We start from the raw sequence: 25,080 nt of genomic DNA on the forward strand, positions 1-25,080 counted from the left end.
TTTGGAAAATCAGATATAAGCAATGGCTTCTAAAGCTATTACCCCAAAATGCACTCTAGCTAAATACCTAACCGAAACAGGTACAACTGATCAAAAAAGACACATACTAGAACATTCACATTAGCAATATTCGTACCATCCGAGATCCGAAAATTCAAATTTCCATCAACAGTAGAAATCAATAAATTGTTGTGGATTATTCATATGATGGAACATACAACAAGTGTAAAACTGCTACATAGATCAATAAAGATGACCCTTATAAACAAAATGTTGAGCCAAAGAAAGCCGGCACAGGAGAATGTGTGTTGTATGATTCCATTTAATGTGCCTCAAAATAGGCAGAAGAAATACGGTGGTCAATGTCTAATGGTGGTTACCTTCAGGGAGTCAGCTATGGGAATATTGAAGAGGGTTTGAAAGAAACTGCTGAGGGGCTGGTAACATTGCTTAGTTTTGATAGTGATTACACAGGGAGATTCAGTCTGTGATAATTCCCCTTTCTGGGTCTATGTTATGCCTCAATATAAAGGCTTATTAAAAAGAATTGATGTGTATTGGTATGGACAGTTGTTTATAAAACACTAAGCAAAAGATGTAGACTATCAGAAAATGTGGTCCAGCAATTTGACTCAGCCACTCAGTAGATTCTGATGAACTGTCAAATCTGGAGGCCTTTTCCAACCCCAGATTCTGTGTTGCACTCCACTCCATATGAGGAGGGTGCGCAATGGTCTATGCACCATGCTCAGTAGAACAAGGCACATAAAAGGAAATTGAGTCCTCCTGCACCTTGTGCAGGAGAAATCTGGGCAATCAGAAGTTCTCCTCTAAAACAGAAAATGATTAGTCTCAGGAGGTAGAGAGATGAATAAAGGAATTGGAGAACTAGTTTGGGAGAACATAGTTGAGAACCATTGCTTGGGATCGCATCAAACTCTGCCTCCTTAGCTGCCATGTGGGCTACAAATCTGGCCCCTGAGCATTTTTAAGGACCCGATGAAGCACCTGTCTCTACTTCCATTGAGCCTTGGGTTTGACAAACCATAGGAAAGTTTTATACCCAACTTTCAGTACATTTTCTAAGAAATCCAGAGGTTGGCCATCTTCTTCTGGACTGCCAACCAATAAAACTTCTCACTCACCTCACCAGCCTTCTTCTCACTTACACTTTCCTTTCTAAATGACCCGGGAGTGTAAACTTGTTTTAAGCTACACTTGAGCTCTAGAGTAACCTTTCCCCTTTAAAGGCCAGTATGCCTATGTTCAATTAGGACCTGTGTAAGAATTTCACAACATGCAAACTCCCCAGCCTCTTCCTTGTGCGATGACATGTGTGACCCCCCCCCCCAAAAAAAAGACTCTTCTTCGGGAAAGCAGTGACAGAGAATGGGAGAACAGTGTCTGAGATTGGGGTCTCTGATGACCTCATGGCTGTGGCAAGCCTAGGGCCTGGGAGTGTTCCTTTGCAAGGGTGCAGGATGCCGAGTCTTATCAGCCTCGACATTGATATCGGGCACATAGTTCCTGGGAATTGAGGGACTCTCCTGCTAGACAACAACAGTGTTTCACCAGGTCCACTACTTTGGAAGCTGCCCACTTAACAGTAACTTTAAACAATGGACTTTTTTGAGAACTACACAAAGCTCCTAATATTGCAATGATAAACTTCAACTGTGTAAAAGCTACATAAATGTTTCCTGCCTGGTAACTTTCAGAATACCAAGAATAATACTTGCATAGTCTTTAGCCTGATAATGAGACATATATAAATAAAGATTGCTGGCATATCTCTTTAGATCTGCTTCTCCATCAGCACTCCACCTGATCCCAGCTATTTATCTTCAAAATCTGCATCTGTGAGTCTTTATTTTTCTAATCCCCCATAGCCCCTTGCCAGAAACTGCTAGACTGGACACACTAGTCATGGCACTGATTTTCTTTGGAAATGTCTGACCTTGAAGTTTTCTCACCTTCTGCTTGGTCATGTCTAAGAGACCCACAGAATATCTGTCACAGTTGAGGAAGGCACGGACTGTATACAGGGCTTTGTGGAACTGTCTCTCAATGTCTGTAAGTTCTTCAAAGACTTTGCTCCCAGACCACAGCAGTATCTACAGAAATACAAAAAAGTATGCAGAGCTTTTGAGGCACAGAGCAGTAGTTCACTCAGCTAGATAAAAATAACAATCCTGTAAAGTTTTTGAGTTTATTTCATCTAATTGACACAATAACCTGGAGAAATAGATATTACAGATTGAGAAACTGAGGCTTGAAGAGGTGAATTAACTGGCTGGTTTATACTGTGATCAACTCTGTACTTTTTCTATCTTATATGTTATTAATGAACATATTAATAAAAAGGGCCTGGGAATGCAGCTTTTTAGTAAAGCACTTGCCAAGCATGCACAAGTACTGTGATCAACTCTGTACTTTTTCTATCTTATATGTTATTAATGAACATATTAATAAAAAGGGCCTGGGAATGTAGCTTTTTAGTAAAGCACTTGCCAAGCATGCACAAGGCCTCAGGTTTGATTCCCACTACTACAAAATAAATAAATAAATAAATAAATAATGAATATTAATTGGACCCAAATGCCCTACATATTTCATCTCATTTATGTGGATGAGGGGGAGTGGTGGTACTGGGGATTCCACTTAGGGCCTTAAGCATGCTAGATAACTAAAACAGGATCTTGCTAAGTTACCCAAGTTGGACAACTTATAATCCTCCCGCCTCAGACTCCAAAGTAGCTGAGATTTTAGTGTGTGCCATCCAGCCTGGCATAATTTACTATTGATAGCAATCTTTTGAGGGTGGTACCATAACTAGCTCTATTTTTCAAAAGAGAAGACTAAAGCTCAGAGGCCATCTGATATGCTCAGGGTGTAGGAGTAGGTAATGAGCAGGAATTAAAATCCAAGCTGTCTCACTTGAAACTTTGTGTATATAATCACTCTGGGTTTCAGCTTTACAAACCTCCTCTGCCTGATACCACTGGGGATTCTCACTGGAGACTGTAGAATGGTTCCCAGGCACCTTCGTTCCGACCTGTCCTGCCAGTTCTAACCACATCAGTGCTTCAGTAAAAGGACATGTCCAGTCCATTCCTAGAGCCAAACCCTTACCTGGCCACGCCGAGTCTCACAGTTGTACAGGTAACTCAAGTGGTACACCTTCATGAGTAGATTTGCAAAATTGAGGTACTTGAGAAGAATCTAAAAAATCAAACAGCATAGGAGGAGCAGATGAGAAGGAAAAATCCACTCTCTGGCCACTTTTGCCATCAGCAAATGTCTGAATATTTTAAAAGCTTCATCAGAAGTGATTTAAGCAGAAGGATTATTTAGAAAGCAGACTCATAAAATGTTGCATTATGAATGTAAAACTCACAGAATATAGAATGTTGATGTGAGGATATTAATTACAGCTATTACTTTCTGTAAAATCATCACCATTTTACAAATAAGAAAACAGGTTCAGAGAAGCTATGTGACCTGCCCAAGTCAGTGAGAGATTGGAAAAGCAAGAACAATTTTTCCTTTATTCCTGACTGCAAAACCTAGCATCTTCACCATTATCCTACCGCACCTCTTTCAGAGAGCCTCAGACCAATCCCCGTCTTACAGATGGGAAAACTGAGGCCAGCCAAATAGCACAGTTTGCGGGACCTCATGAGCTAGGAGAATGTGCCAGCATGGCCACCCCAGCAGCTTCTAAAGCATTCTTACCTCTTCATCTCCCTTAGTGAAGTGGGGTCCATCTACTTTATTCACAGCCATCAATACAGCCACCAAGTCTTTCCCATTCATTATAGGGGAAGCCAGAATGTTCTTGGTCTGATACTCTGTGAGGTTGTCCACGAAGTCACAAAAATGCTCATCCTGAAGGAAAGCAGAGACCACCATGAGGAGGCAAATGGGAGGACAATAAAATGACCCAGAGCCCTTCATTGAGGAGGGAATGAAGGCATTGCCATCTACTCCCCTGGGGCAAGAGCAGGGCAACCAGAGATGACTCCTGCCAGAGATGAATCTCCAAAATCCAGAAGGTCTGAGACGCAGACCTGTGGGGGCCTGAGGATTGGAGGGGGGACATTCTAGAGAGGGAGGTTTGGAGGAGGCTTTTGAGATCAGGACAATTAAGCCCAAAATAGAATCTTGAATGAGTATAATAATGACGATCACTTGCAGGTATTTGCGCATGTCACTTTGCCTTCATCATTTCATTTTCATTTCCTGATATGTATGAGGTGTCCCCCCAGAACTCCTGTGTTAATGCAGGAGATGAAATGATCAGAGAGCTGTAACCCAACCAGTGGATTAATCCCTTTGATGGATTAATAATTTAAAAGGACTGACTAGGTTATAACTGTAGGCAGGTAGGGTGTGACTGGAGGAAGTAGGTAAGGGGGTTGTGCCTTTGGGGTTTATATTTTGTCCTTGGTGAGCAGAGCACTTTCTTTCTCTGCTTCCCCTCTTTCGTGAGCTGAGCAGCTCTCTCTTCCACCATGCCATTCTGCCATGATGTTCTGCTGTTCCTTGGGCCTAGAGCAATAGATTCAGCCAATCATGGGCTGAACCTCTGAAACTGTGAGTCAAAAACATTTTTTTTCCTCTAAGTTATTCTTGTTGGGTATTTTCATCACAGCAATGAAAAGCTAAGTAATACATTCTTCCTAATAGGTACCATGAGCCCATCTTACAGAAGGGGGAACTAAGTCGAAGCTAATGTTACGTGTGTGTGTGTGTGTGTGTGTGTGTGTGTGTGTGTGTGTTTGACTTCAGAACCTGTCCTCAGTTCTGCTGCCTCTCACAGAAATTGGGATGTGGTTAGCATGGGGTCAAGGTCATTGGACAAAAGGATTTGTTATTTTCAGCTTTTCTAACATCTAGTTTCAGTACCACACAGCCAGTTCAACAGATATCCCCTTCCCATAAATCTCAATGGAAGCCCTACTATGTGTCAGACCTCTGCCAAACACCAGGAATATGAGATGACTAAGATTCAGGCCTCTCACAGATAAATCAGTCATAGTAACACAGGGACATAGAGCTTGACTCAAAGTTATAGGGATGCAGGGGAGACATCCCCTCACATCCCCCACTGAAAGCAGCCTGGGAAGCCAGTCAAGGCTGTGGTGCAGTCCATGTGTGCAGAATGAAGAGACAGAGCCTGGATTGTTATCTTGAATTTGAAAGAATGCACCTTTCTGCTGCTGGTGCCTCCATGAGTTTCCCAACTCTCAATGTGGCTTAGGACACAAGCCAACCCAAACATGCATAGCACATGCCGTTGTGAGAATGGAAATGTATTTCACAGAGCCAATTCATAGAACTTGATGTTTTTCCAGGGGTTACCAGGTATTGAACTCAGGGCACTTGGCCACTGAGCCACATCCCCAGCTCTATTTTGTATTTTATTTAGAGACAGGGTCTCACTGAGTGGCTTAGCGCCTTGCTGTTGCTGAGGCTGGCTTTGAGCTCATAATCCTCCTGCCTCAGCCTCCCAAACCACTGGGATTTCAGGTGTGTGCCACTGTGCCTGACTCATAGAACTTTTCTAAAACCAAGTCTGCCGAATCTTTCCCATGATTCAAAAATTCTGAGGGTGATATTCTTCGTTTTTGGATTTCTTCTGGTTAGAGTGAGATTAAATAGACAATGGCCTTGTCAGTGAAGCAGTTTTAAACCAGGTGAAGGGTAAAGGAATTAAGAGAAGCCTGTAGCATTCTACTTGAATTAGCATTTGAGGATTAAGCAAAATCTCTAAAGAGGCATTAGCCAAGAAGAGTTTTCTGTGTCATTCTCTAAGGACACTGACGAATTCCTGAGTATGGGTTAGGATAGGGCATGCTCACATTCATTTCATGCAGTGAGTTTGCCTCTAATAGAGAAAGCAGACCCTTGAGCCTTGCCTGCATTTGAAGCAGATGTTTCTAAATCCACCAGAATCCTCTTTTCCATGAATCCACCAGCCCTGGAACTCCCTCATGAGCACTCCAGCTACCAACTGACTGGCATCTATGCAATCATTGTCATCTGCATGTGTTCAGTACATTCTAAATGATCATATTATACACTTTCAGATGATCAGAGGCAGAAGGTGACTTAGATGACATGTAGCTCAAACCATTTATTTTGAAGCTCAGGAATCAGAAGCCTGGCTAGGAAAAGCACAAAGTCATCCATTTATTTGGTTAGAATTAACAAAGCCCCTTCTATATGTAGGAACTGCTCTGGAGCCTGGGGCCGTACCAGTGAACAAGAGGGGTGCTAAAAGTTACATTTAAATGGGAAAGACCAACAAAAAGCAGGTTCATGGTAAGCATTCTCCCTCCAGCTTGTGGTATAACAGTTTTGAAGGAAATAAACTGGGTGATGCTGTAGGAAGTGATGGAAGAGGTGACAGGCCGAAGCCACTTTGGTTAATGATGGTAGACAGGGAGGCTTCTCTAGAGATGTGATGCTGAGCCGAGAGCTGAAAGGAGCCAGGTAAGGGGCACAAAGAATGCAAGACGGAGGTGGCAATGAGCCTGGTAGCTCTGACAAACAGAAAGATCAGTATAGCTGAAGCATCTAGAAGGAGAGGGAGAATGGAGGGCGAGGAAGTTAGACAGGGGGCAGAAACCGCATTCATCAGGGTCTTGGAGGACATGGTAGAGTTTAGATTTTATTATTTATTTGTTTGTTTATTTATTTATTTTACAGTTTAGATTTTGAAAAGCAATGTAGCACCCTTCTCATTCTTGATTCTCAATTCTCTTTTTCAAACATTCACAGTGCTAAGCTTTATTGTATCCCGTGATGAGATCTGTTAATGATTTAGTAATGATGGGCTAGGCTCAGGACCAGACAGTTTTCACATATAGCCTCATTAATTTACATCAGCCCTGCCACAATAAACTCTCACCCCCCTCATTTTTATAGCCAACTCCTTTACTGCTAAGTGCCACAGTCACTTCACTCATTCATTCACTGACTTATTGGTTTATCCATTGTTTTGCTCATCACTTCATTCATTCATTCATTCATTCATATTTATTGAGCCTGGCTCTGGGTCAGGCACTAGTATGCCAAGACCAATAATATGAGGTTGTTCTTATTGGGTTCTCACAGTATAGTAGGGGATCCTGTAAAACATGAACATACAATTCAAACCATAATACGAAGCAGCCCTTCACAGAATGGCTGGGGCCCCAGAGAGGGAGGGGCTTGTTCTAGGATTGGATTTAGGAGCTACTCAATGCACCATCAGTAGTTGGAATCCCTCTGAGCCTTGGTTTCCCCTTTGGCAAAAACAGAGTGAGGGCTCAGGCCCTTCTGGAGGTTTTTTCCTTGTCTAATTTGCCAAGTCCCAGATCTCTGGGAAGGGAAAGACTAAACGTGAGTGTCTTAGAATGCTGTCCTATCAGGGTTCAGCCTTCAAAAGTGGGACTGGTTGACCTCAGGAGGTGCTGGGAAAGGGCTGCTGTCCACTCTTTCACTCACTCAGTCAATTGCAAAGAGCGTCCCATTCTGTCTCAGTCACTAGATTAGGTGCTGGTCACCTGTGGTGAATAAGACAACTGTGCTTGGGGACAGGCAGCTTCATGGGCTTTCCTGCTAGGAGAAAGAATTAAAGCTTAATACACTCATAAATATTGAGTGCCAAGTAGGGTTTTCAGATTTAGTAAGAAAATACAGGATACCCAGTTAAATTTGGATTTCAGGTGAGTAATAAATAATTCCTTAGTCATATGTTCTAAATACTGCATGGAACATATTTATACCAAAATACTATTCTTTGCTTATATAAAATTCAAATGTAACTGGCCATCTTATATTTTACTTGGCAATCCTAACTGCAAGTCTTCCTAAGGAGACCCCAAGGATAAATAGGAGTCTTCTAGGGTGGGGAGGTACGTTAGAGCATGGAAAACTCCATTCGTGTTTTCCTACCCCAACAGTGCAGCGATTGTAATCGTTCCCCAGGTTTTTGCCAGCACTGAGGGCTAAAAGTATGACTTGAGGTTTCAGGGACAACCCAGACCCCGGTCCATAACATCTTCCTCCTCCCCTGCTTCACTTCCAGTTTCTCTTTGGCAGCCAAGACTGTGTCCTGCCCAAAGGCAAGAACTGAGTAAGATTTCCCAAGGAGGACAGAAGCAAACAACACCCAAATACTGGTCTGACTTTGCCCTCGGGGTTGAGTCACAGCTAGGGAGACTGTCCCAGGCTCAAGAGCTTCCAGGGAAGGACAGGCTTGGCTGCCAGGGTGAAGTTTGAGGGTTGAAGAGAAAGTCACAGGCCATCCCTTAGCTCGGTGGCTCCATAAACTGTTAGGCTTAGATATGGGAAATCCAAAGACCTTTCTAAGATCCTCCATCCCATAGTGCCCGAGTCTTCAGAAGCTCTCAGCACCTTTGTTCTCTGCTTTCCCACAAACAGAATCTGAACCGAGAGCTCTAGAAAGATAAGACTAGATTCTTCTTCCTATTCCACAGAGACCCAGGGAAGTACCCATTACTTAGAATCTAAGTCCTTAACAACATAATAATACTAATAAGGAATGGGGGCCACCAATGGGAGCCATTACAATGTGCCAAGAACACCGCTAGATGAGAAAGAATGATTTTGCTTAATCCTTACAACGCTGGATGATAAATCTTATTGCGGTTTGCTTTTTATTTGTTCGCTTTTGGTTTGGGGTCCTGGAGATTGAACCCAGGGGTGCTTTACCACTAGGCTAAATCCCAGCCCTTTTCATTCCTTATTTTAAGACAGGGTTTTTCTTTAGGACCTTGTTACGTTGCTGAGGCTGGCCTAGAAATTGCAATCCTCTTGACTCAGCCTCCTGAATTGCTGGGATTACAAACATGTGCCACCATGCCCAGCAACTAGCTGTTATCTAAAGCAAATTACCTAAGCCCTCTGTGCCAGTTTCCTTATCTATAAAAATAGAATTTATCAAAATCTTTGATTTTTTTAACTGTATACCAATCACTGTTCTGTGTATAAATTTTAATGAATTAAATCCTCATAACAACCCTGAGATACATGTTAGTGTTTTCAACCTCTTTTACCAGAGGAAGCTGAAGCAGACCTCCCAAACCTGAGATATCTAATTCGAGAGTCTATTTGTAGGGGAGGGAAAAATAGCTTCCCTCTGCCCTTCTGACTTCTTTGCCTGGGCTACAAATTAAATTTATGTACAACAGGAGAAAAGATCATTTAATTAATTATATATGCACAGGAGTCCCCCAAAATAATGGAGGAGTTATATAAAGAGTCAGATGATTGAAACCTCCTGCTACAGAAAGGAAGAAGGGCCCCAGGCTTCTCTTATCACTGTTTTATAAATTAGGAAATCCATCCAATCAGGCTAAGTGATTTGCCAAGCACATATAATTAGAAAGTGACAGGTTTCACACCCAGATCTCATCTCAAAGGATAAGATCTTAACTCTCTTCTCTTTGATTAGAAATGACCTTTCTTGGACACACAATCCCATGCCCTCATGTTTTAGATACTGAGAAAGTATAGAACGTCAGAGTTAAGATCATGGTCTAAAGGCCAGAGAGTAACCAGGCACACACCTATAATCCAAGTGACTCAGGAGCTGAGCCAGGAGGATTGCAAGTTCAAGGCTAGCCTCAGCAATTATTATAAGCTATTTTTCAAAATAAAAAAGGGCTTGGAATATTGATTAGAGGTAAAGCATCTTTGGGTTCAATCCCTAGTACCAAAAAAAAAAAAAAAAAAAAAAAAAAGCCAGTTTAAAATCCCTGCCTGCTACTTTCTACTGTGTGACTCTGAAAAAGTTATTTAATATTTCTGGCTTTCAATTTCATCATCTATAGGACAGAGATATTAAGAGTTATGCTATCAAAGGTTATGAAAGCAATGAGATAATCCTGTGGGGTACAATTAAAGTCTGGAGAGAATTGGAAAGATAACAGACTCCAATCCAGTTAGACAAGTCCTCCTGAAAGACTCTTGAGTAGGATCTGGAGTCCGATATTAATCTCTATTATTATGTATAGTGGTAAATCCATTCATTCTCATTGCTGTATGGTACTCCATTGGATGAGTAAACTACAATTTATGTATTCATCATAAAAAAATAGAAAACTGAAAGCCCCAGGGAAAATAAGAGGAGAAACTAACGCCGTGAGGGAGTCCACCTGGTGTGTGTCCCACAGAGGCTCAAGCCTGGACTTGATGACCTTCTTGAATACTGGCAATAGTAGGTATGGAGTCCTGGCTTGGCCATAACTCTCTGGTGATCCTGCACGATCCCCTTTCTGAGATTTCCTGGACCTGTTTTTCTTAAATAAAACAGTTGAATAAAATTATCTCTGATGCCCTACCTCCCTCTCCATTTTTTTTTTTAACTTAAGAAGACCCTTCATCTGAAATAAGGCCATAATAAGGTAGGGACAAAGACACAAAAAGTCCAGGTTCTCAATCTTGAAAATGGTTCAACTTGGGCTCCTGGTTTGGCCAATGTGGTGGTAAGTGAGCCCCACACGGGCCCTCTACTATGGGGCAGTCATTCTTTTGGGTGTGACACAGACTCAAGAAATTTACTGCATAATTACCTGGCTGTGATCTTTATGCTGTGTTTCCTCACCTGCTTTGTGCTGCACATTGTTCTGGATCTTAGGATAAATGCCTGGGGAATAAGGCAGACACGGGCCCTGGCTGCGGGCTTACTGTGACAAGCAATTTCAGGAAGGGCAATCTATAACAAGGAAATCAGGAGAGCCTTCCTGAGTGACACTTTTTGGGTGGGAAAGGTACCAGGGATTGAAGCCAGGGGTGCTTACCCTCTGAGCCACATCTCCAGCCCTTTTTATTTTTAATTTTAATTTTGAGACAAGTTCTTGCTAAATTGATTAGGGCATAGCTAAATTGCTGAGACTGGCCTTGAACTTGCAATCCTCCTGACTTAGCCTCCCAGCCTCCTGATTCACTGGGTTTACAGGAATGCACCACCATACCCAGCCTGAGTAAGTGACTTTTAAACAGCAATCTAAAGGATGGGTTGGAGTTGTGGAGTTGGCCAGTGAAGAGTAGTATGTGGACCGCAGATTTTGAAAGCTTATGTCCAGAAAAGAGACACGATTTGCCCATGGTGACCAAAGAGAACTTTATCATAACTGTTGGTAGAATCCAGTGGACTTCTGGACTCTTAGAAGGAGCCCAGTGCTTAACCAAGAGATCATTGTTAACATTTCCAGGAACCAGAGAGTCAGCCATCCATCCTGCCTCCTGATGTCAACCAGGAAAACAATACCATCTCAATGATAGTCCTGCCAGGAGTGCACAACCTGAATCTAATCATAGAGAAACATCAGACAAGGCCAAATGAAGGACATTTCTGAAAATATATTTTGGTCTGTGACTTCCAAGAACATCAGCCCCAGGGAAAACAAAGATTGACTGAGGACTTGTTTCCGGCTAAAGTAGATTAAAGAGACAGGGCTGCACAGGCATGACCAGGATGTTGGCACAGCCTGAAAGTGACCTGTGTGTTAGATGATAATACTGCAGCAATGTTGCATTTCCTGAATTCAGTCATTATACTGTGGCGATATAAAACCTTTCTTTGTTCTAGAAATCCAGAATGAAGTACTTAGGGACAAAGGGGCATATGTCTGCGACTTCCTCTCAAGTGGGTCGGAAAACAAATTTAACAAGATACAAATGATTGGTGAATTTGGATGAAAATATCCAGTTATCTGTAGTATTTTAAACTTTTCTGTTAAGTCTGAACTTTTTTCAAAATAAAATAAGTAAATAATTAGAGGCACCGTGTTGTCATCAGCCCAGATGTGGTGACCAGCAGCTCCCCGACCCATTTGTACCCAGAGCCCCACTGAATAATATCTCACCACCCTCTCTTATGGGGAACAGAATACCTCTTTTGTGTTGGGGACATTGATGACCTTCTTAGACTGTGCGACATAACCCACGACACCCATGTCCAGAGGGAAGACGATCTCGGAATCGGGCATCACCAGGCATTCCTCAAAGGTGGCATCCTTGTGGACGTTGAAGAGTCGAGTGGCTAACTCCCCAATGCCGTTTCGGGCCCTGTACATGAACAGGCTCATACGGTCTGCCTGCAGGAGGAAGCACAGCTTCTTCATGACATTAAAGGTACACTTCTCAGCCTGCAAGTTCTCTTGAAGGTCCCTCAGGAGATCAAAGATGATTTCACTCTCCTCCACGCTGCTCAGCGGGTGGTAGTAGCTGAAGTCCACCGCTGCCTCCTTGGCCCCAAGGAGGTCTGAGATGACCTTGGCCCTGTAGTGGAGATCGTAATACCGTTTGGCAAAGCCAATATTTGAGTCCAGGAACTTCTCCACCTCCTCTGCTGTCACCTCACCCATGGCTGGGAAGCCCTCTGCCTACTTCTCTGGAGGCACTGAGACAGATGCCTTCCGAGGACACTTTTGCAGTCTGTGGCAAGTTGAGTCAGAATGTGCCCTGCTCTGATCTGGACTTCTCTGGGTCTTGCATGGAAATCTCACTGAGAAAGACACATAGGAGTGGGAGCGAGCTTGGGAGATTAAGTCATTAATATTTCCCAAGAACAAGGATTATGGGGATCAGTGTGTTCCAGATGCTGCTGGGCCCAGGGTGGGAGGTGAGAGTTCCCTCTTCACCTTGATCTGCTAAAACAGAGAAGAGATTTGTGCACAGAGCAGGAGGCGAACTTAAACACCACTCAAGCAGGAGGTTGCAATGGGCCTCACAGGAACAGCCTAGCCTATTATCTCTGTATGTGTTCTTCTGTCCTTTAAGATCGTTTCCTTAAACCTTTGACACAGAAGCCTAATGCTATTTAGGAGATTTGTTTGGCTTCTCCTGGAGAATATTGACATCTAACAGCCCTTTCCACATTCCTCCATGGCAGAAATGACTGGAGCTGGGAGATGACTGTCCACCAGCCTCCTCTGCTCTTCCCGGCCCCACGCTTTCCCCAAAGCCTCTTCGGTATCTGCCTTGTCTTTGCCCAGCGGCCACTCAGACTGCTTCCTTCCTATCCGTTACAGGACTGGCACTTGAGGGGCCGGATTTCACGATTTCTGTGCGAAAGTTTTTCTCAGTCTTAGATTTCAGTGATTCTGATTCTGTTGTTCTAAGGGTCCTTAGAGAAACAACACACCTTTCATAGTTCTTCTTTTATTACAAAAATATACATGTTCTCTGTAGAAAATCGCATGAAGATGATAACTAAAATCATCCATAATTCTGCTACTCAGAGATAATCTGTCCTTTCCATAGAGGCCTACCTTTAAAAATCTGTTTCCCTTCAATGCACTTGACCTTCTTTTGGCACTTTAAAATGTTTTCTCTGGCTCCAGCCTGTAACTTCTTGGATTGTTCATCAGAAATACACCCAGTGGTCCACAGACTATCAATTGCAGTGAATCTCAAAATACCAGAATCCTTGTTGAAGTGCCCCTCCTGCACACCAGGAAGGAGCAAAAGAACACTTTACTTTCTGGGTGAACCTTACTTTCCCTTCCTTGATGTCTCTACATTGTAACCACTGTAGAATGCATGATCATAAACAGTGGCTGGCACTTTGAACTTTGTAAATGAACTTTATTGGAAAGTAGATTACTTCTTTTGTTGTAGAGTATAAGGCCTTTGGGCATTGGACACATTTAGTACTGTGTACAAAGGTGTCCACCTGACCCATGGTTAACATTATAACTCCAAACACTGCAGATTAGTTTTGTGAGATTTGAAATTCAAAGTTATGTTTGTGATATTCATCTATATGCTATGTGTAGCAGTAAGTTCATTCATTCTCCTTGCTGTATAGTATTCCATTGGATGAATAAGCTACAATTTATTTACCCATCATTTTTTTAAAAAACTTCAAACACTCCCACCAAAGTAAACTGAGCACTCTGTCCAAATGCTCTTTCCCACCTCTCTAAAAAGTTTGAGAATACCTATCTATACCAGACTGTAACATGTGTTGCTAAACATGAACATCTTTCTGAGGATCTCCCATTCATTCTGGTGACTACAGAGCACTCCTCTGTATGGAGGGACCATAATGCCACACAGTACCACCCTCTACAGCAGGGTTTCTCAACCTTGGCACTATTAACATTTTGTATTCAGTAATTCTTTGTTGTGAAAGGCAGAACACTGAGAATGCTTACGTTGGCCTCGACCTGTTAGATACCAATATCACTCCTGAAAGTTATGACAACTAAAATACCTGCTGACAAGTGGTTTGGGAGCCTGAGGCAGAGGATCTCAAGTTCAAGGCCAGCCTCAACAAAAGTGAGGTGCTAAACAACTTGATGAGACCCTGTCTCTAAATAAAATATGAAATAGTGCTGGGGATGTGGCTCAGTAGTCAAGTGCCTTGAGTTTAATCCCCAGTAACCACCCCCCACATAAATAAAATATCTGCAGACATTTCTAAATGTCCCTCGAGAAGCAAAACCACCTCAATTGAGAACTATTGTCCCTTAGTTAGATATTTAGGGTGTTTCTGATTTTATAGCATTATGAACGATGTTGTAAGGAACTTTTATATTTCTTAGTAAAAACATTCACTATTTTCTGAATATTTTTTTCATTCCTTTTGAGTTCTGCATCTTTTTTAAAAAAGCATAACTATAGAGTTCTGCCATCCATGTACTGGTAAATGCCATAATTTCATTCTTCATTATGGCTGGGTAATATTCCTTTGTGTATATATATCACATTTTCTTTATCCATTCATCCCACAGGTGAATTTTTTTTTTTTTGGAGTCCAAGTTTAGAGATAAATAAGATAGAATAGAAGAAAATAACAGGAACAAGAAAGGAATGAATGGACAAAGAAGTTCTTTGTGAGGTATCAATTTGGAAAGAATAGAATTCTGAAATTGAGGACCTGCTTGAATGTGGACATATTAGTGGCCACAGATTCCAGTGTGGGGTATGAAGCACTCTACCAGTTGCCTAGAAGAACATGTGTATGAGTAACAAAAGATATGCAAAAGATATTCATCACTTCTGCCAAGAGCAATGGTGAAGAAGCTGGGGGTGCTCAACTAGAAGGAAATTCTAAAAACCTATTGAAAGTGGGGGTAGCATGCCAATTTGTTCAGGAAGGTTCTAGAGAGCAGGATAAGCTATCAGGACAGAGGCATAGGTTATTATAAAAACACAGCATCCAGAGTACTTAAAAGAGATAGTTTAGTGTTAAACCTGGGACTGAGTCTGGGTCAGATATTTGCTAGCTGTGTAATTAATCAAGTTTTTCTGGACCTAGCTTTGCTTATCTGTAAAATTAGACTTACTTTACATGGATATTATGAAGATTGAATGAGATAATGCAATGTATAATGTAAAGTTATGTACCTGGTGTATATTAAGTCAAACCCTTTAAAACTTCCAATGACTATATTCATCCTACCCAAAAAGCAATTTTCTATTGTTTAATTTACTATAGATATTTAATAATTATTATATCAGTTATTTTCACTATAAAAGATTTGGATTACCTTATAGGGGGTAAGTGTCATGCCATTGCAGGTATGTAAGAGGAGGACATGGTAAAGAGGATTTACCCATGAGTATTTTCATAGGTAGATAAACCTGAGGCTAAAAGTCAGCAAGCAGGTGCAAACAAGAGAGAGAACCGAAACAGTATAGAAGCAAGATATAGAATATGGAGGACATGCTGCCTGAGTGGGAGAGGGAAGCATGAGAAGCAGTGGTGTGAACTTGGGAATCTGTGTGCATTGGGCCTTTGTGGGAAACTCAGCACTGGGCCTCCTGCTTCAGGACACTTCCCTGGCAATATATCCTGATTTAGCCTCTACTTCTTCAAGGAAGACCTTTCTCCTCCAAGGCTCGCCCAACTCCTCTTCCTCTGTGAAACCACAGGAGACTGGTTCCCTCCTAGGTCAGCCAGCCCTTACAGGATCCAGAATACCCTTATTGGTCTCCACCCTCTTTTTATACATTTTGTGGCTCACTTCCATATTGCATTCATTTTACCCTTGACCTTGAGTTGATGTCACTTTCTACTTGTATGGTGACTTAGTGACTTTATATTCAGCTGGATGGATTTCCTGTTGGGTCTGTATATGTAGAGCTTAGCCGGTTTGCAAAGTCCTCTTTGTTTTACCTTAAGAGTCTAACCTGGGTCCATGGTTCAGGCCTTAAAAATTTGTCCTTATGTGCATTTTAACCTATGTACATTTTTTTCTCAAGTTCAGATTCTCAAAGGAATCTACTATTAAAACATTGGAAAATTGGAGTATGTTTTAGTATGTTTTCTGTTACTATAACAAAACACCTGATGGTGAAGCTTATCACAATGGCACAAGTCTGTTTTCTAGTTACGCAGAAGGCTGAGATAGGAAGTTTTCCAAGTTCAAGAACAGCCTCGGCAAATTAGCAAGAGCCTGTCCCAAAATTTTAAAACAGGTGGGTGGGTGGGTGGGTGTGTGAACATGTAGTTCAAAGGTAGAACATCTCCAGGTTCAATCCCCAAGTACTGTAAAAATAAAGAACCCCGAGCAAAAACCAAAACCAAAACCAAACAAACCAACCCCCTGATGCTGGGAAACTTATAAAGAGGTTTATTTAGCTTATAGTCTGGAGACCCAGGAGTATAGTGCTAGCATCTGCTCAGCTCTAGTGAGGACTTTTGGGCTAATGACATGTGAACAGACAGGGAGCCACAGGGATTCAGGGACCTGGCTTTCTCTTTTTATAATAATCTGCTATCTTAGGTTACCTCAAAATCTACATTAATCCATTTAAAGGGCAGTGCTTCCAATGACCTAATCTCCTTCCACTAGATTCCATCTTTTTCTTTTTTATTTTAAATGAATGAGTAATTTTTAAGGAAACCCGATAGTTCTTTTTAATCTTTGAGGGTTTCAAAAAGAAAAGAAAATCATTCACAGGAATGAACGAGTTCAAATATGGAAATTCAAATTCTTATGTAATTGCTACAAATGAATACAAATGAACTAATCATTTTATCATAATCTTTCTTTAATCATACAAAAAAGAAATTTACATGCATAACAAAAGAACTTAATGAAAACATAATTGTCTTAAATCTCATGAACTTAATTTTGAAGGATGGATAATACACTTGAAATGATTACAGGACTTAAACTGATGCTTTTTTTCCCCCCGAACTATTTTAACATCAGTAGAACCCCATGCATAGAATCCCCAAAGAACATAACTTTTGGATTAGAAAGAGCACTTATGTTAAAATGAGGAATTCAGTACTAAAATTAAGAAAAGCCTAGGTCTATGTTTTCAAAGTTCCATTACCTCAACTCCATTACATTGGGGACCAAGCTTCTAGAACATGAACTTTTGGGGGACACATTCAAACAATATTCAAACCATAGTAGGGTGATCCTGAAAAGTCAGGTATAATCAGGTCTTAAATATATGTGTTTTGACAACAGTAGCAAAAAGACAATGGACAAGAAGGGGACACTCAGGCTTTGGAACCAGAGACAGCTGAATTGAATTCAAATTCTTTTCCTATAATTTTCAAACTTTGATTTGGGGAGAACTATTAGTCTCTGCTCTCATTATCTTTGTTTGCAAGTTGAGGGGAACAATGATACTTACTTATAGAACTGTTGGGAGGATTATATATTAAAACTTGTTGACAGCTGGTTATCAATAAATGTAACAAATTAATAATGTAAGCTAAGTATGAGGCAGTAATACTTGGTAGAAAGCAAAAGTAATACAGCTGTATTTATCTCCCTATCATTTTTTAAACTCAAAACTTTAATTATCTTTATGATTAAATTTAATTATCTCTTTATAAAGTCATATGTTTTTGTGTTGTAGAAAGTTGAAAAAATATAAACAAAAAGAACATAATAGTCATAATCCAGAGAAACATCTTGATATGCATCCTTTTTTCTCAATCATATAATTAAAAAAAAATTTTTTTAGTTGTAGTTGGACACATACCTTTATTTTATTTATTTATTTTTTAATTTTTTTAAAGAGAGAGGGGGAGAGAGAGAGAGAGAGAGAGAGAGAGAGAGAGAGAGAGAGAGAGAGAGAGAGAGAAAGAGAATTTACTTATTTATTTTAGTTTTTTTCAGCGGACACAACATCTCTGTTTGTACCTGGGCCGCACGCATGCCAGGCAAGCGCGCTACCGCTTGAGCCACATCCCCAGCCCTTATTTATTTATTTTTATGTGGTGCTGAGGATCAAACCCAGGGCCTTGCATGTGCTAGGAGAGCACTCTACCGCTGAGCCACATCTCCAGCCCCTCCAATCATATAATTTTTAAACAAAACTATGGTTGTGCTGTGGTTTATTTGTTTAACAATACATAAACATCTTTCTCTGCCATTAAATGTTCCTTTTTGCTAGTTGATTTTTTTTTTTTTTTTTTTTTTTTTTTAGTATTGGAGTTTGAATCCAAGGGCATTTGCCACTGAGCTACATCCTCATCCCTTTTAATTTTTTATTTTGAGACAGGGTCTCACTAAGTTTTGAGACTGGCCTGGAACTTTTGATTCTCTTAGCTTCCCTCCTAAATTGCTAGTTAGGTATGATAGGCTGAAAATATAGGGGTTAGAGGTATGTGCCACCATGTCCAGTTTACCAATTGATTGTTTTTTCCCTGTACTGGGGAGTGAATCCAGGGGTGCTTTACCACTGAGCTACATCCCCAGCCCTTTTTTATGTTTTATTTAGAGACAGAATCTCACTGAATTATTTAGGGCCTTGCTAAGTTCCTGAGGCTGGCTTTGAACTCACAATCCTCCTACCTCAGCCTCCCAAGCGTGGTATGTGTCACCATATTGAGCTTACTAATTAATTTTAATGGCCTCATAGTCTTTCACTGGGTGGATGTACCATAATTTATTCAACATATTTACAATTATTATTTAGACTGTTTCTAATTTTTTTCTTCTGTTTTTTTTTTAAATATTTTTTTAAATTGTAGATGGACACAATACCTTTATTTATTTATTTGTTTGTTTGTTTGTTTATTTATTTATTTTTATGTGGTGCTGAAGATTGAACCCAGTGCCTCACACATGCCAGACGAGTGCTTTACCACTGAGCCACAACTCCATCCCCTCTTCTGTTTCTTAAATAAATATTTGTGTACTAAATCTTTGCATATTTGTTTTTTTTTTCTTAACCAAAAACTTGACCAGAAAGATAGAACAAGATCATCACTAATTCTTTAAGACGTTACCCTGGCCATCCAAAAATTTGAGTTTATATAAAGAAATCCTAAGTAAGTCAGTATGTTAATGCAAAGATCCTATTTCATTTTGAGTGACCATTTCCCACAGCTCTTAACCCATGTTTCTGAAAGAAGAGATCTGGATGCTAGGGTTTGCCATCTCCATGAAAAGTCAAATAACAGATCGTTTTCAGTGCCTAAATATTTATATCAGAAGTAATCTGTTTTCCCTTCCCCCTGGATCTAAGAGTCACATTTCTTTTCTTTATCCAAGTCAAATTTTATATGCTCCAATACTCCACCCAACAGTGCTGGCAGGACATGTGATCCCAATGATTATTATGACGGATGGTCCACCCCAGGTCATGTGAAGCCCTGCTGGGCTAAACTAGTCTAGTCCCATAAAAGCTCTCTGGCCTTCAGTCCACTCTGCTACCACAAATATCCACCTCATCCAAGCTGATGTGGCCCCTAAAAGGCCAGGAGCAGTTCTGCTGTCAGTTGGGGGTCAAATCTTGTTGCTGTGGCTAAGGCTTTCTACTCCCAGAGTCCCAATAGCCACCCATGCAGGAGAGGGAAAAGGGCCTCTTCACTCAAGGATCATGAAAAACTCAATTTATTTTTCAGTTTTGGGGGAAGCTTCCAAAAATCTTCTTTTTCCCTAGCTATTTGGCCTTTCATTTTCTCTCCTTCTGGAACAATTTGGCCTAATTTCCCTTCAAGACCAATAGCGAGAATGGTTGCTTTCCCCCCTGCCACACAGTAGACACAAGTCATCGTGAAGAAACAATCCCTACTCAGAATTGTGGGAGACGGAGAAGAAGAAAAACACCTATGAATGCAAAGCACTATTTGTGATATTAAAAGAATGGGGCAGGGGATGCGGCTCAGTGGTAGAGCACTTGCATAGCATGTGTGATGCCCTGGGTATGATCCCTGCCACCTCAAAAATTATAATAGTAACAACTATAAAATCTAAGAATTTTGTAAGAATCTAACCAACATGAAAGTCCATCAATGCCTAAATAAGTGACAATATACCCAACAAAAGACAGAACTACACAACAATTTAAAGATCTTGGTTAGCTTTATCACTCCATAAAATAGAATAAATGTTTTGATGGAATAGTATCCCTACTTCAGCTGTGCCAGGTTAATGGGGTAGGTTGCTGAAAGGCCAAAAAAAGTGCCCAGAGGCAGCATGCTAGACAGGATTTATTAGGGAAAGCTTACAAGAGATCAATGACTGCTCCAATTAGAGTTAGGTGTGATAGGCTGAAAATATAGCATTTTTTTTTTCCTCAAGGCGATTCACGTCGCAGACCTACTTTCCTTCATGGTATTTATCTAGTGGTGGCAGGCTGGATAAGTGACGTGCATCCTTCCCATAGTACCCTCAGTTCCACACCAGTTGCCACTGAGAGAAGGGTTTTATATGTTAGGTTGCAGAAACAGTGACATTATCAGCATTCGCTTGTTTAGTTTGTTTAATTTGTTTGTATGACCAGAATCCCTGGTATACTGGTGTACATCAAGACATTGCTTTCTCCACAAAGTAGATTGATTATTTAAAGTTACTTTTATAGTACTGGGATTGAACCTAGGGGTACTCTATCACTGAGCTACATTCCCAGTCCTTTTAATATTTTGTTTTGTTTTGTTTTGAGACAGGCTCTTGCTCAGTGGTTAATATCAGATTACTCTAGGTTAGTTTTTGCAAGGATTAAAATTTTGAAGGATATATGCAAAGGGAACTTCATTGTCATACTAATGGGACTGTTTGGGAAATTTAGTTGTCTCATTCTCCTGATTTTTTTTAGGTCAGATAAGGACTTATTTTTCATTGCATTATATGGAACTTCAGCATGGGTGACTCCATTTTGATTTTTAGTCTGGTCTGTTGGAGCCCAGTGCAGGATCTTAGTCCAAAACAATGGCCTCCTATGATTTTTATTTAACACATCCAAACAATGGATGTAATGGAAGTTGCTGAGGTCAAAGATGGCCACGATGATATTTTTCATCCTATACAATGTGATTTTGACACTTCTTGTATTGACACTTGATATATATTTCCTTCCCCTTGAAATTGGAAAGGCTTTTTATCACGTTAAACTAACAGACTGCAATAGAATGATCCTGAATGATTTTTGAGGTTAGGTCATAAAAAGCTGTACTGTGATCTCCTTATTTGCAGGGACAATGGATCTTGAAACCTTTAGCTGCCACATCAGCTTGGACTGCCCTGAAACTGTTGTGCTGTGGGGAAGCTGACACTGGCCCATAGAGAAGCACAGGAGTGACCCTGAGACTCCATGAAGGGAAAGGGCTGAGCCCCTTTTCTATCCCAATTCTATCCTACTTCTAGCCACTCTCGAGTTAATCTGCCAGAAGCTACCAGAGCTTACCAAATTCCTGACCCTCAGAAACTGTAAAATATATATTATATATATATATATTCTCTAAGTTGTAGAGTGATTTACTAAGCAATATAGTCAAAAGGCAGCTTTTTGTACCTTGATATGAAACAATCTTAAAGGTATATTACTTTTTCAAAGTACAGGTTAGTGTATACTACATGCCACTTTTATTTTAAAAATACACATGCAGTCTTGTATATGCATAGAACATTGGTTTGCTGATCCCAAGTGTACTCCTGAAGAGGGTTTTTTGTTTTTGTTTTTGTTTTTTTACTATTGATGCCTGAACTCTCTCTATACTACCTGTTATAATATCTGGAGATGGAACCCAAACACTGGTATCTTTTAGAAATTCCCCTAAGAGAGTCTAATGTGCAGCCACAATCGAGAACTGATGGCATAGAATAAATGTGAAAGGCAACATAGGAAACAGGGGCTGTACACTGGAGAAAGGTACCGTTGGGTAAGAATGGATAGGGCCTGAGGGAGATTTTTCTTTTCACTGTAAATTCTTTTTCTTTTGTGCTGGGCAACGAACCCAGGTCCTTGTGCATGTTAAGCATGTGCTCTATTATTTAACTACATTGCCAGCCTCTTGATGTTTTGAATTTATTTACTTGAGTTTTTGTCAACTATTTTTAAGACGTGGAATTTTAAAAAAAATAAATAACAGTACAACATCTAGAGCAATGACAATGACTCCTGAAGAGCAAAATCAGGAATGGTCCAATAAATAGTGAAAGTCATCCTAAGGTTGGGTGAGGTCTTAGAGGAAGTGGCCTATGCCATGTAGGAAAAAAAAAAAAACAGGTCTTCAGGAAGTACTGAGATGGTGGATCCTAATGGGGTCCCTAACCTAAAATGACTTCCTTATTGACCCATAATTCCCCCAGCTAATACACATTAGTTATTCTTTGGTGAAGCTGTTTGGAACAGAGTAATGGTTATAATATGTAGCCCTTAGGTTGCTGGCCACCCCTATAAACCCTGAGACCAACAAGAGGGAAAATGCTTAGGCTTAGGTAGGAGGGGTGAAAAGATCTAGGTATTGGCTGGCCAGGCTGGTGACCTGCTGTTATCAAAGAAAAGCAGATTATTAGCCAGCTCTCCATCAGGGGGGGAGTTGGTTGTCTTTTTTTTTTTTTTCCTTCAATTACTGTGGAGCCATTGGAGCATCAGTGAAGGTAATATAGGCATGACAGATCAAAGTCCACCTTCATGGGGCCCCTGAGGATGTTGAGGGGGGGCACCATATTAAGCAGCAGCTGAGGATGTTAAACTGAGAGAGGTTCCAATGGCTGAACTAAAGCTTCTGTAGCACCTTTCCCAGCACTGAGTCACTTAAGAGCTGGGTGTTCTTAGATTTGAACATCTGACAGTTCTCAGAAATATATTTACTACCTTCCAGTTGTATGATGTTGGTACAACATCCCAAGTTTCAATTTCTTCATCTGTAATGCAGAATAATATATATGGAATAAAAAGAAGAAAATGATAGCCATTATTAGACCAGTCTTTATTGATGTCTATTATATGTAAGGTTGTGGATAGATTCTTAACACTTGAATAGTATAGTGAATGTAGGGATTAAGAAAATGTGCTTTGCAGTCAGATGTGACTGGGTTAAAGTCATCTGTCACTTATTAACCATACGCATTTGGGCAACTCACCCAAAATCTCTAGTCTCATTTCTTCTCATATAAAAGGAGATTCATGGTATAGGGTCTCCTCTAAAAAGATGGGTTGTGAGAATTAACTAAAATATGAATGTGAAGATCTCTATGAGACACGTGATAAACATCCAGAAATGGGCAATTATGGAGGTTCTGCTTGTTGGGCAATCTATAGGGAGCTGCAAAGTAATTTACATCCCATTGACTTATTTGATCCTTTCAAAAAGTCGGTGCTAGCCCATTAACTACCCTTTGAAAGGTGAGAATACTGACGCCCATTTAGACTATCTGTCCCCATTCTAAAGGGGCAGCATAAGAATCAGAACCCAGGTATTGATTGTTGATTACTATAATGGTTAATTTTTGAATCGTCAACTTGATTGGATTAAGAGGTTCCAAGGCTTAAAAAGATTATGGGGGTGTGCCTAGGAATAATTGGCCTGTGGATAGTCTACTGAAATGGAGACCCTCCCCAAGCATGGGCAGCACCAATCAATAGGATGGCTTATATGAAATAAAAATTTTAAGAACAAAGAACCAGCAGCAGATTCAAGCTAAATTCTTCTTGATCGGGTTCTTGATTGCTGTTGCCCTCAGGGTGCGGATTCTCTCTTCTGGACTCTTCCAAAGCGGACAGTGATTCTCCAAAAGGCTTAGGTCTCAGATTAGGGTAGCACCATCCACCTCTCTTGTTCTGGGGGCTTCAGCCTCTTAAGACTATGCAGCTACTGATTCTCCCAGCTTTCCAGCCTGCAGCAGCCTTCGTGGACTACCCAGTTAACCTAATAAGTCAACTTTTTATCATTATACTTCCTTTGATTGTGTTCTTCTAGAGAACCCTGATTAATACAATTACCGATGTAGTTTGTGACCTTGGAAACTCTTAATTCGGTGGGCAACAAAACTTGGATCAATTATCTGTAGATAAGAAAATTTCTTAAATGATTGTGAAGAGGTTCGTGGCAAAGAAGTTAACCATAATTCATTCACAGGGTCTCTTTCTCTCCATCTAGTGGACCCATGAAAGCTACAAACGAATGAATGAATGCATACACCATGTTGTCCAGACTTATGATTAAATCAAGAGGGTGTGATAGGGTGGGACGGGGTGGCTCTTTTACATAAGATTGTCTGGGATGTCCTCCAAGGAGACTCGAGACAACAGGTGGCAGCAACTAGTGTTCAGATCCCACAAGAGAAAAAGCTTAGCGGACAAAGACGACCAGTTCAGAGCAGTGAGGAAAGTGCAGAGGACACAGGGAGCCAGTGCATAAAGCCTATGGAAAGCCATGGAAGGTTTCAAACAAGGGCTGGAATTACATTTCATATTTTTACACTTTTAGTTTTACGGTTTTTAAAAGGGCCTTCTAGTTATTGGGATCTTTGGTGGAGAACAAGTTCAAATGGGGCAAGTGCCTTAACTTTCTAGCCGCCTTTTCCTATTCAGGGCTTTAATTTCCCCTTTGCGGGTGGAGCAAAAGGAGCCCTAAGAAGTCTTGGATGAAGATGAGGCAGCTCACTATCTCAGAGCTCTCTAAAGCTCCGCGTAGAGCGCTTCCGCTTATCGATCCTGACATTTCATCTTCCCTGCACTCTGCGGGTCACGGCTGAGAACGGATAGGTTGTCCACTCGGCGGTTGAGTCACCAGTCTCTGGGCCCAAGGAACTGCCGAAGGATTTCGGCCGCGTGGCCCCTTCTGCCAGGACAGCCAATCGCGAGGAGGAAAACAGATAGGGGGCGGAACCCTCGCCGGCCCGGGCCCAGTCA

The 25,080-nt window shown here is 41.0% G+C and overlaps 1 protein-coding gene across 3 annotated transcripts in view; it reads right to left on the reverse strand.

The window, feature by feature from the left end:
- Positions 1-12,566, reverse strand: part of Pde6a (phosphodiesterase 6A) — a 70,144-nt gene extending 57,578 nt beyond the window's left edge. For all 3 annotated transcript variants that reach the window (XM_040273819.2, XM_005324172.4, XM_021725685.3), the window contains exons 1-4: positions 11,910-12,566; positions 3,736-3,888; positions 3,133-3,222; positions 1,974-2,114 (exon numbers count right to left, since the gene is read on the reverse strand). In XM_040273819.2, coding sequence (XP_040129753.1) covers positions 1,974-2,114; positions 3,133-3,222; positions 3,736-3,888; positions 11,910-12,383 — 858 coding nt within the window. In that variant the 5' untranslated portion in view covers positions 12,384-12,566. The remainder of the gene's footprint in view (positions 1-1,973; positions 2,115-3,132; positions 3,223-3,735; positions 3,889-11,909) is intronic.
- Positions 12,567-25,080: the final 12,514 nt, after the last annotated feature.

This window comes from Ictidomys tridecemlineatus, chromosome 1 (assembly GCF_052094955.1).
Source record: "Ictidomys tridecemlineatus isolate mIctTri1 chromosome 1, mIctTri1.hap1, whole genome shotgun sequence".
NCBI lineage: Eukaryota > Metazoa > Chordata > Mammalia > Rodentia > Sciuridae > Ictidomys > Ictidomys tridecemlineatus.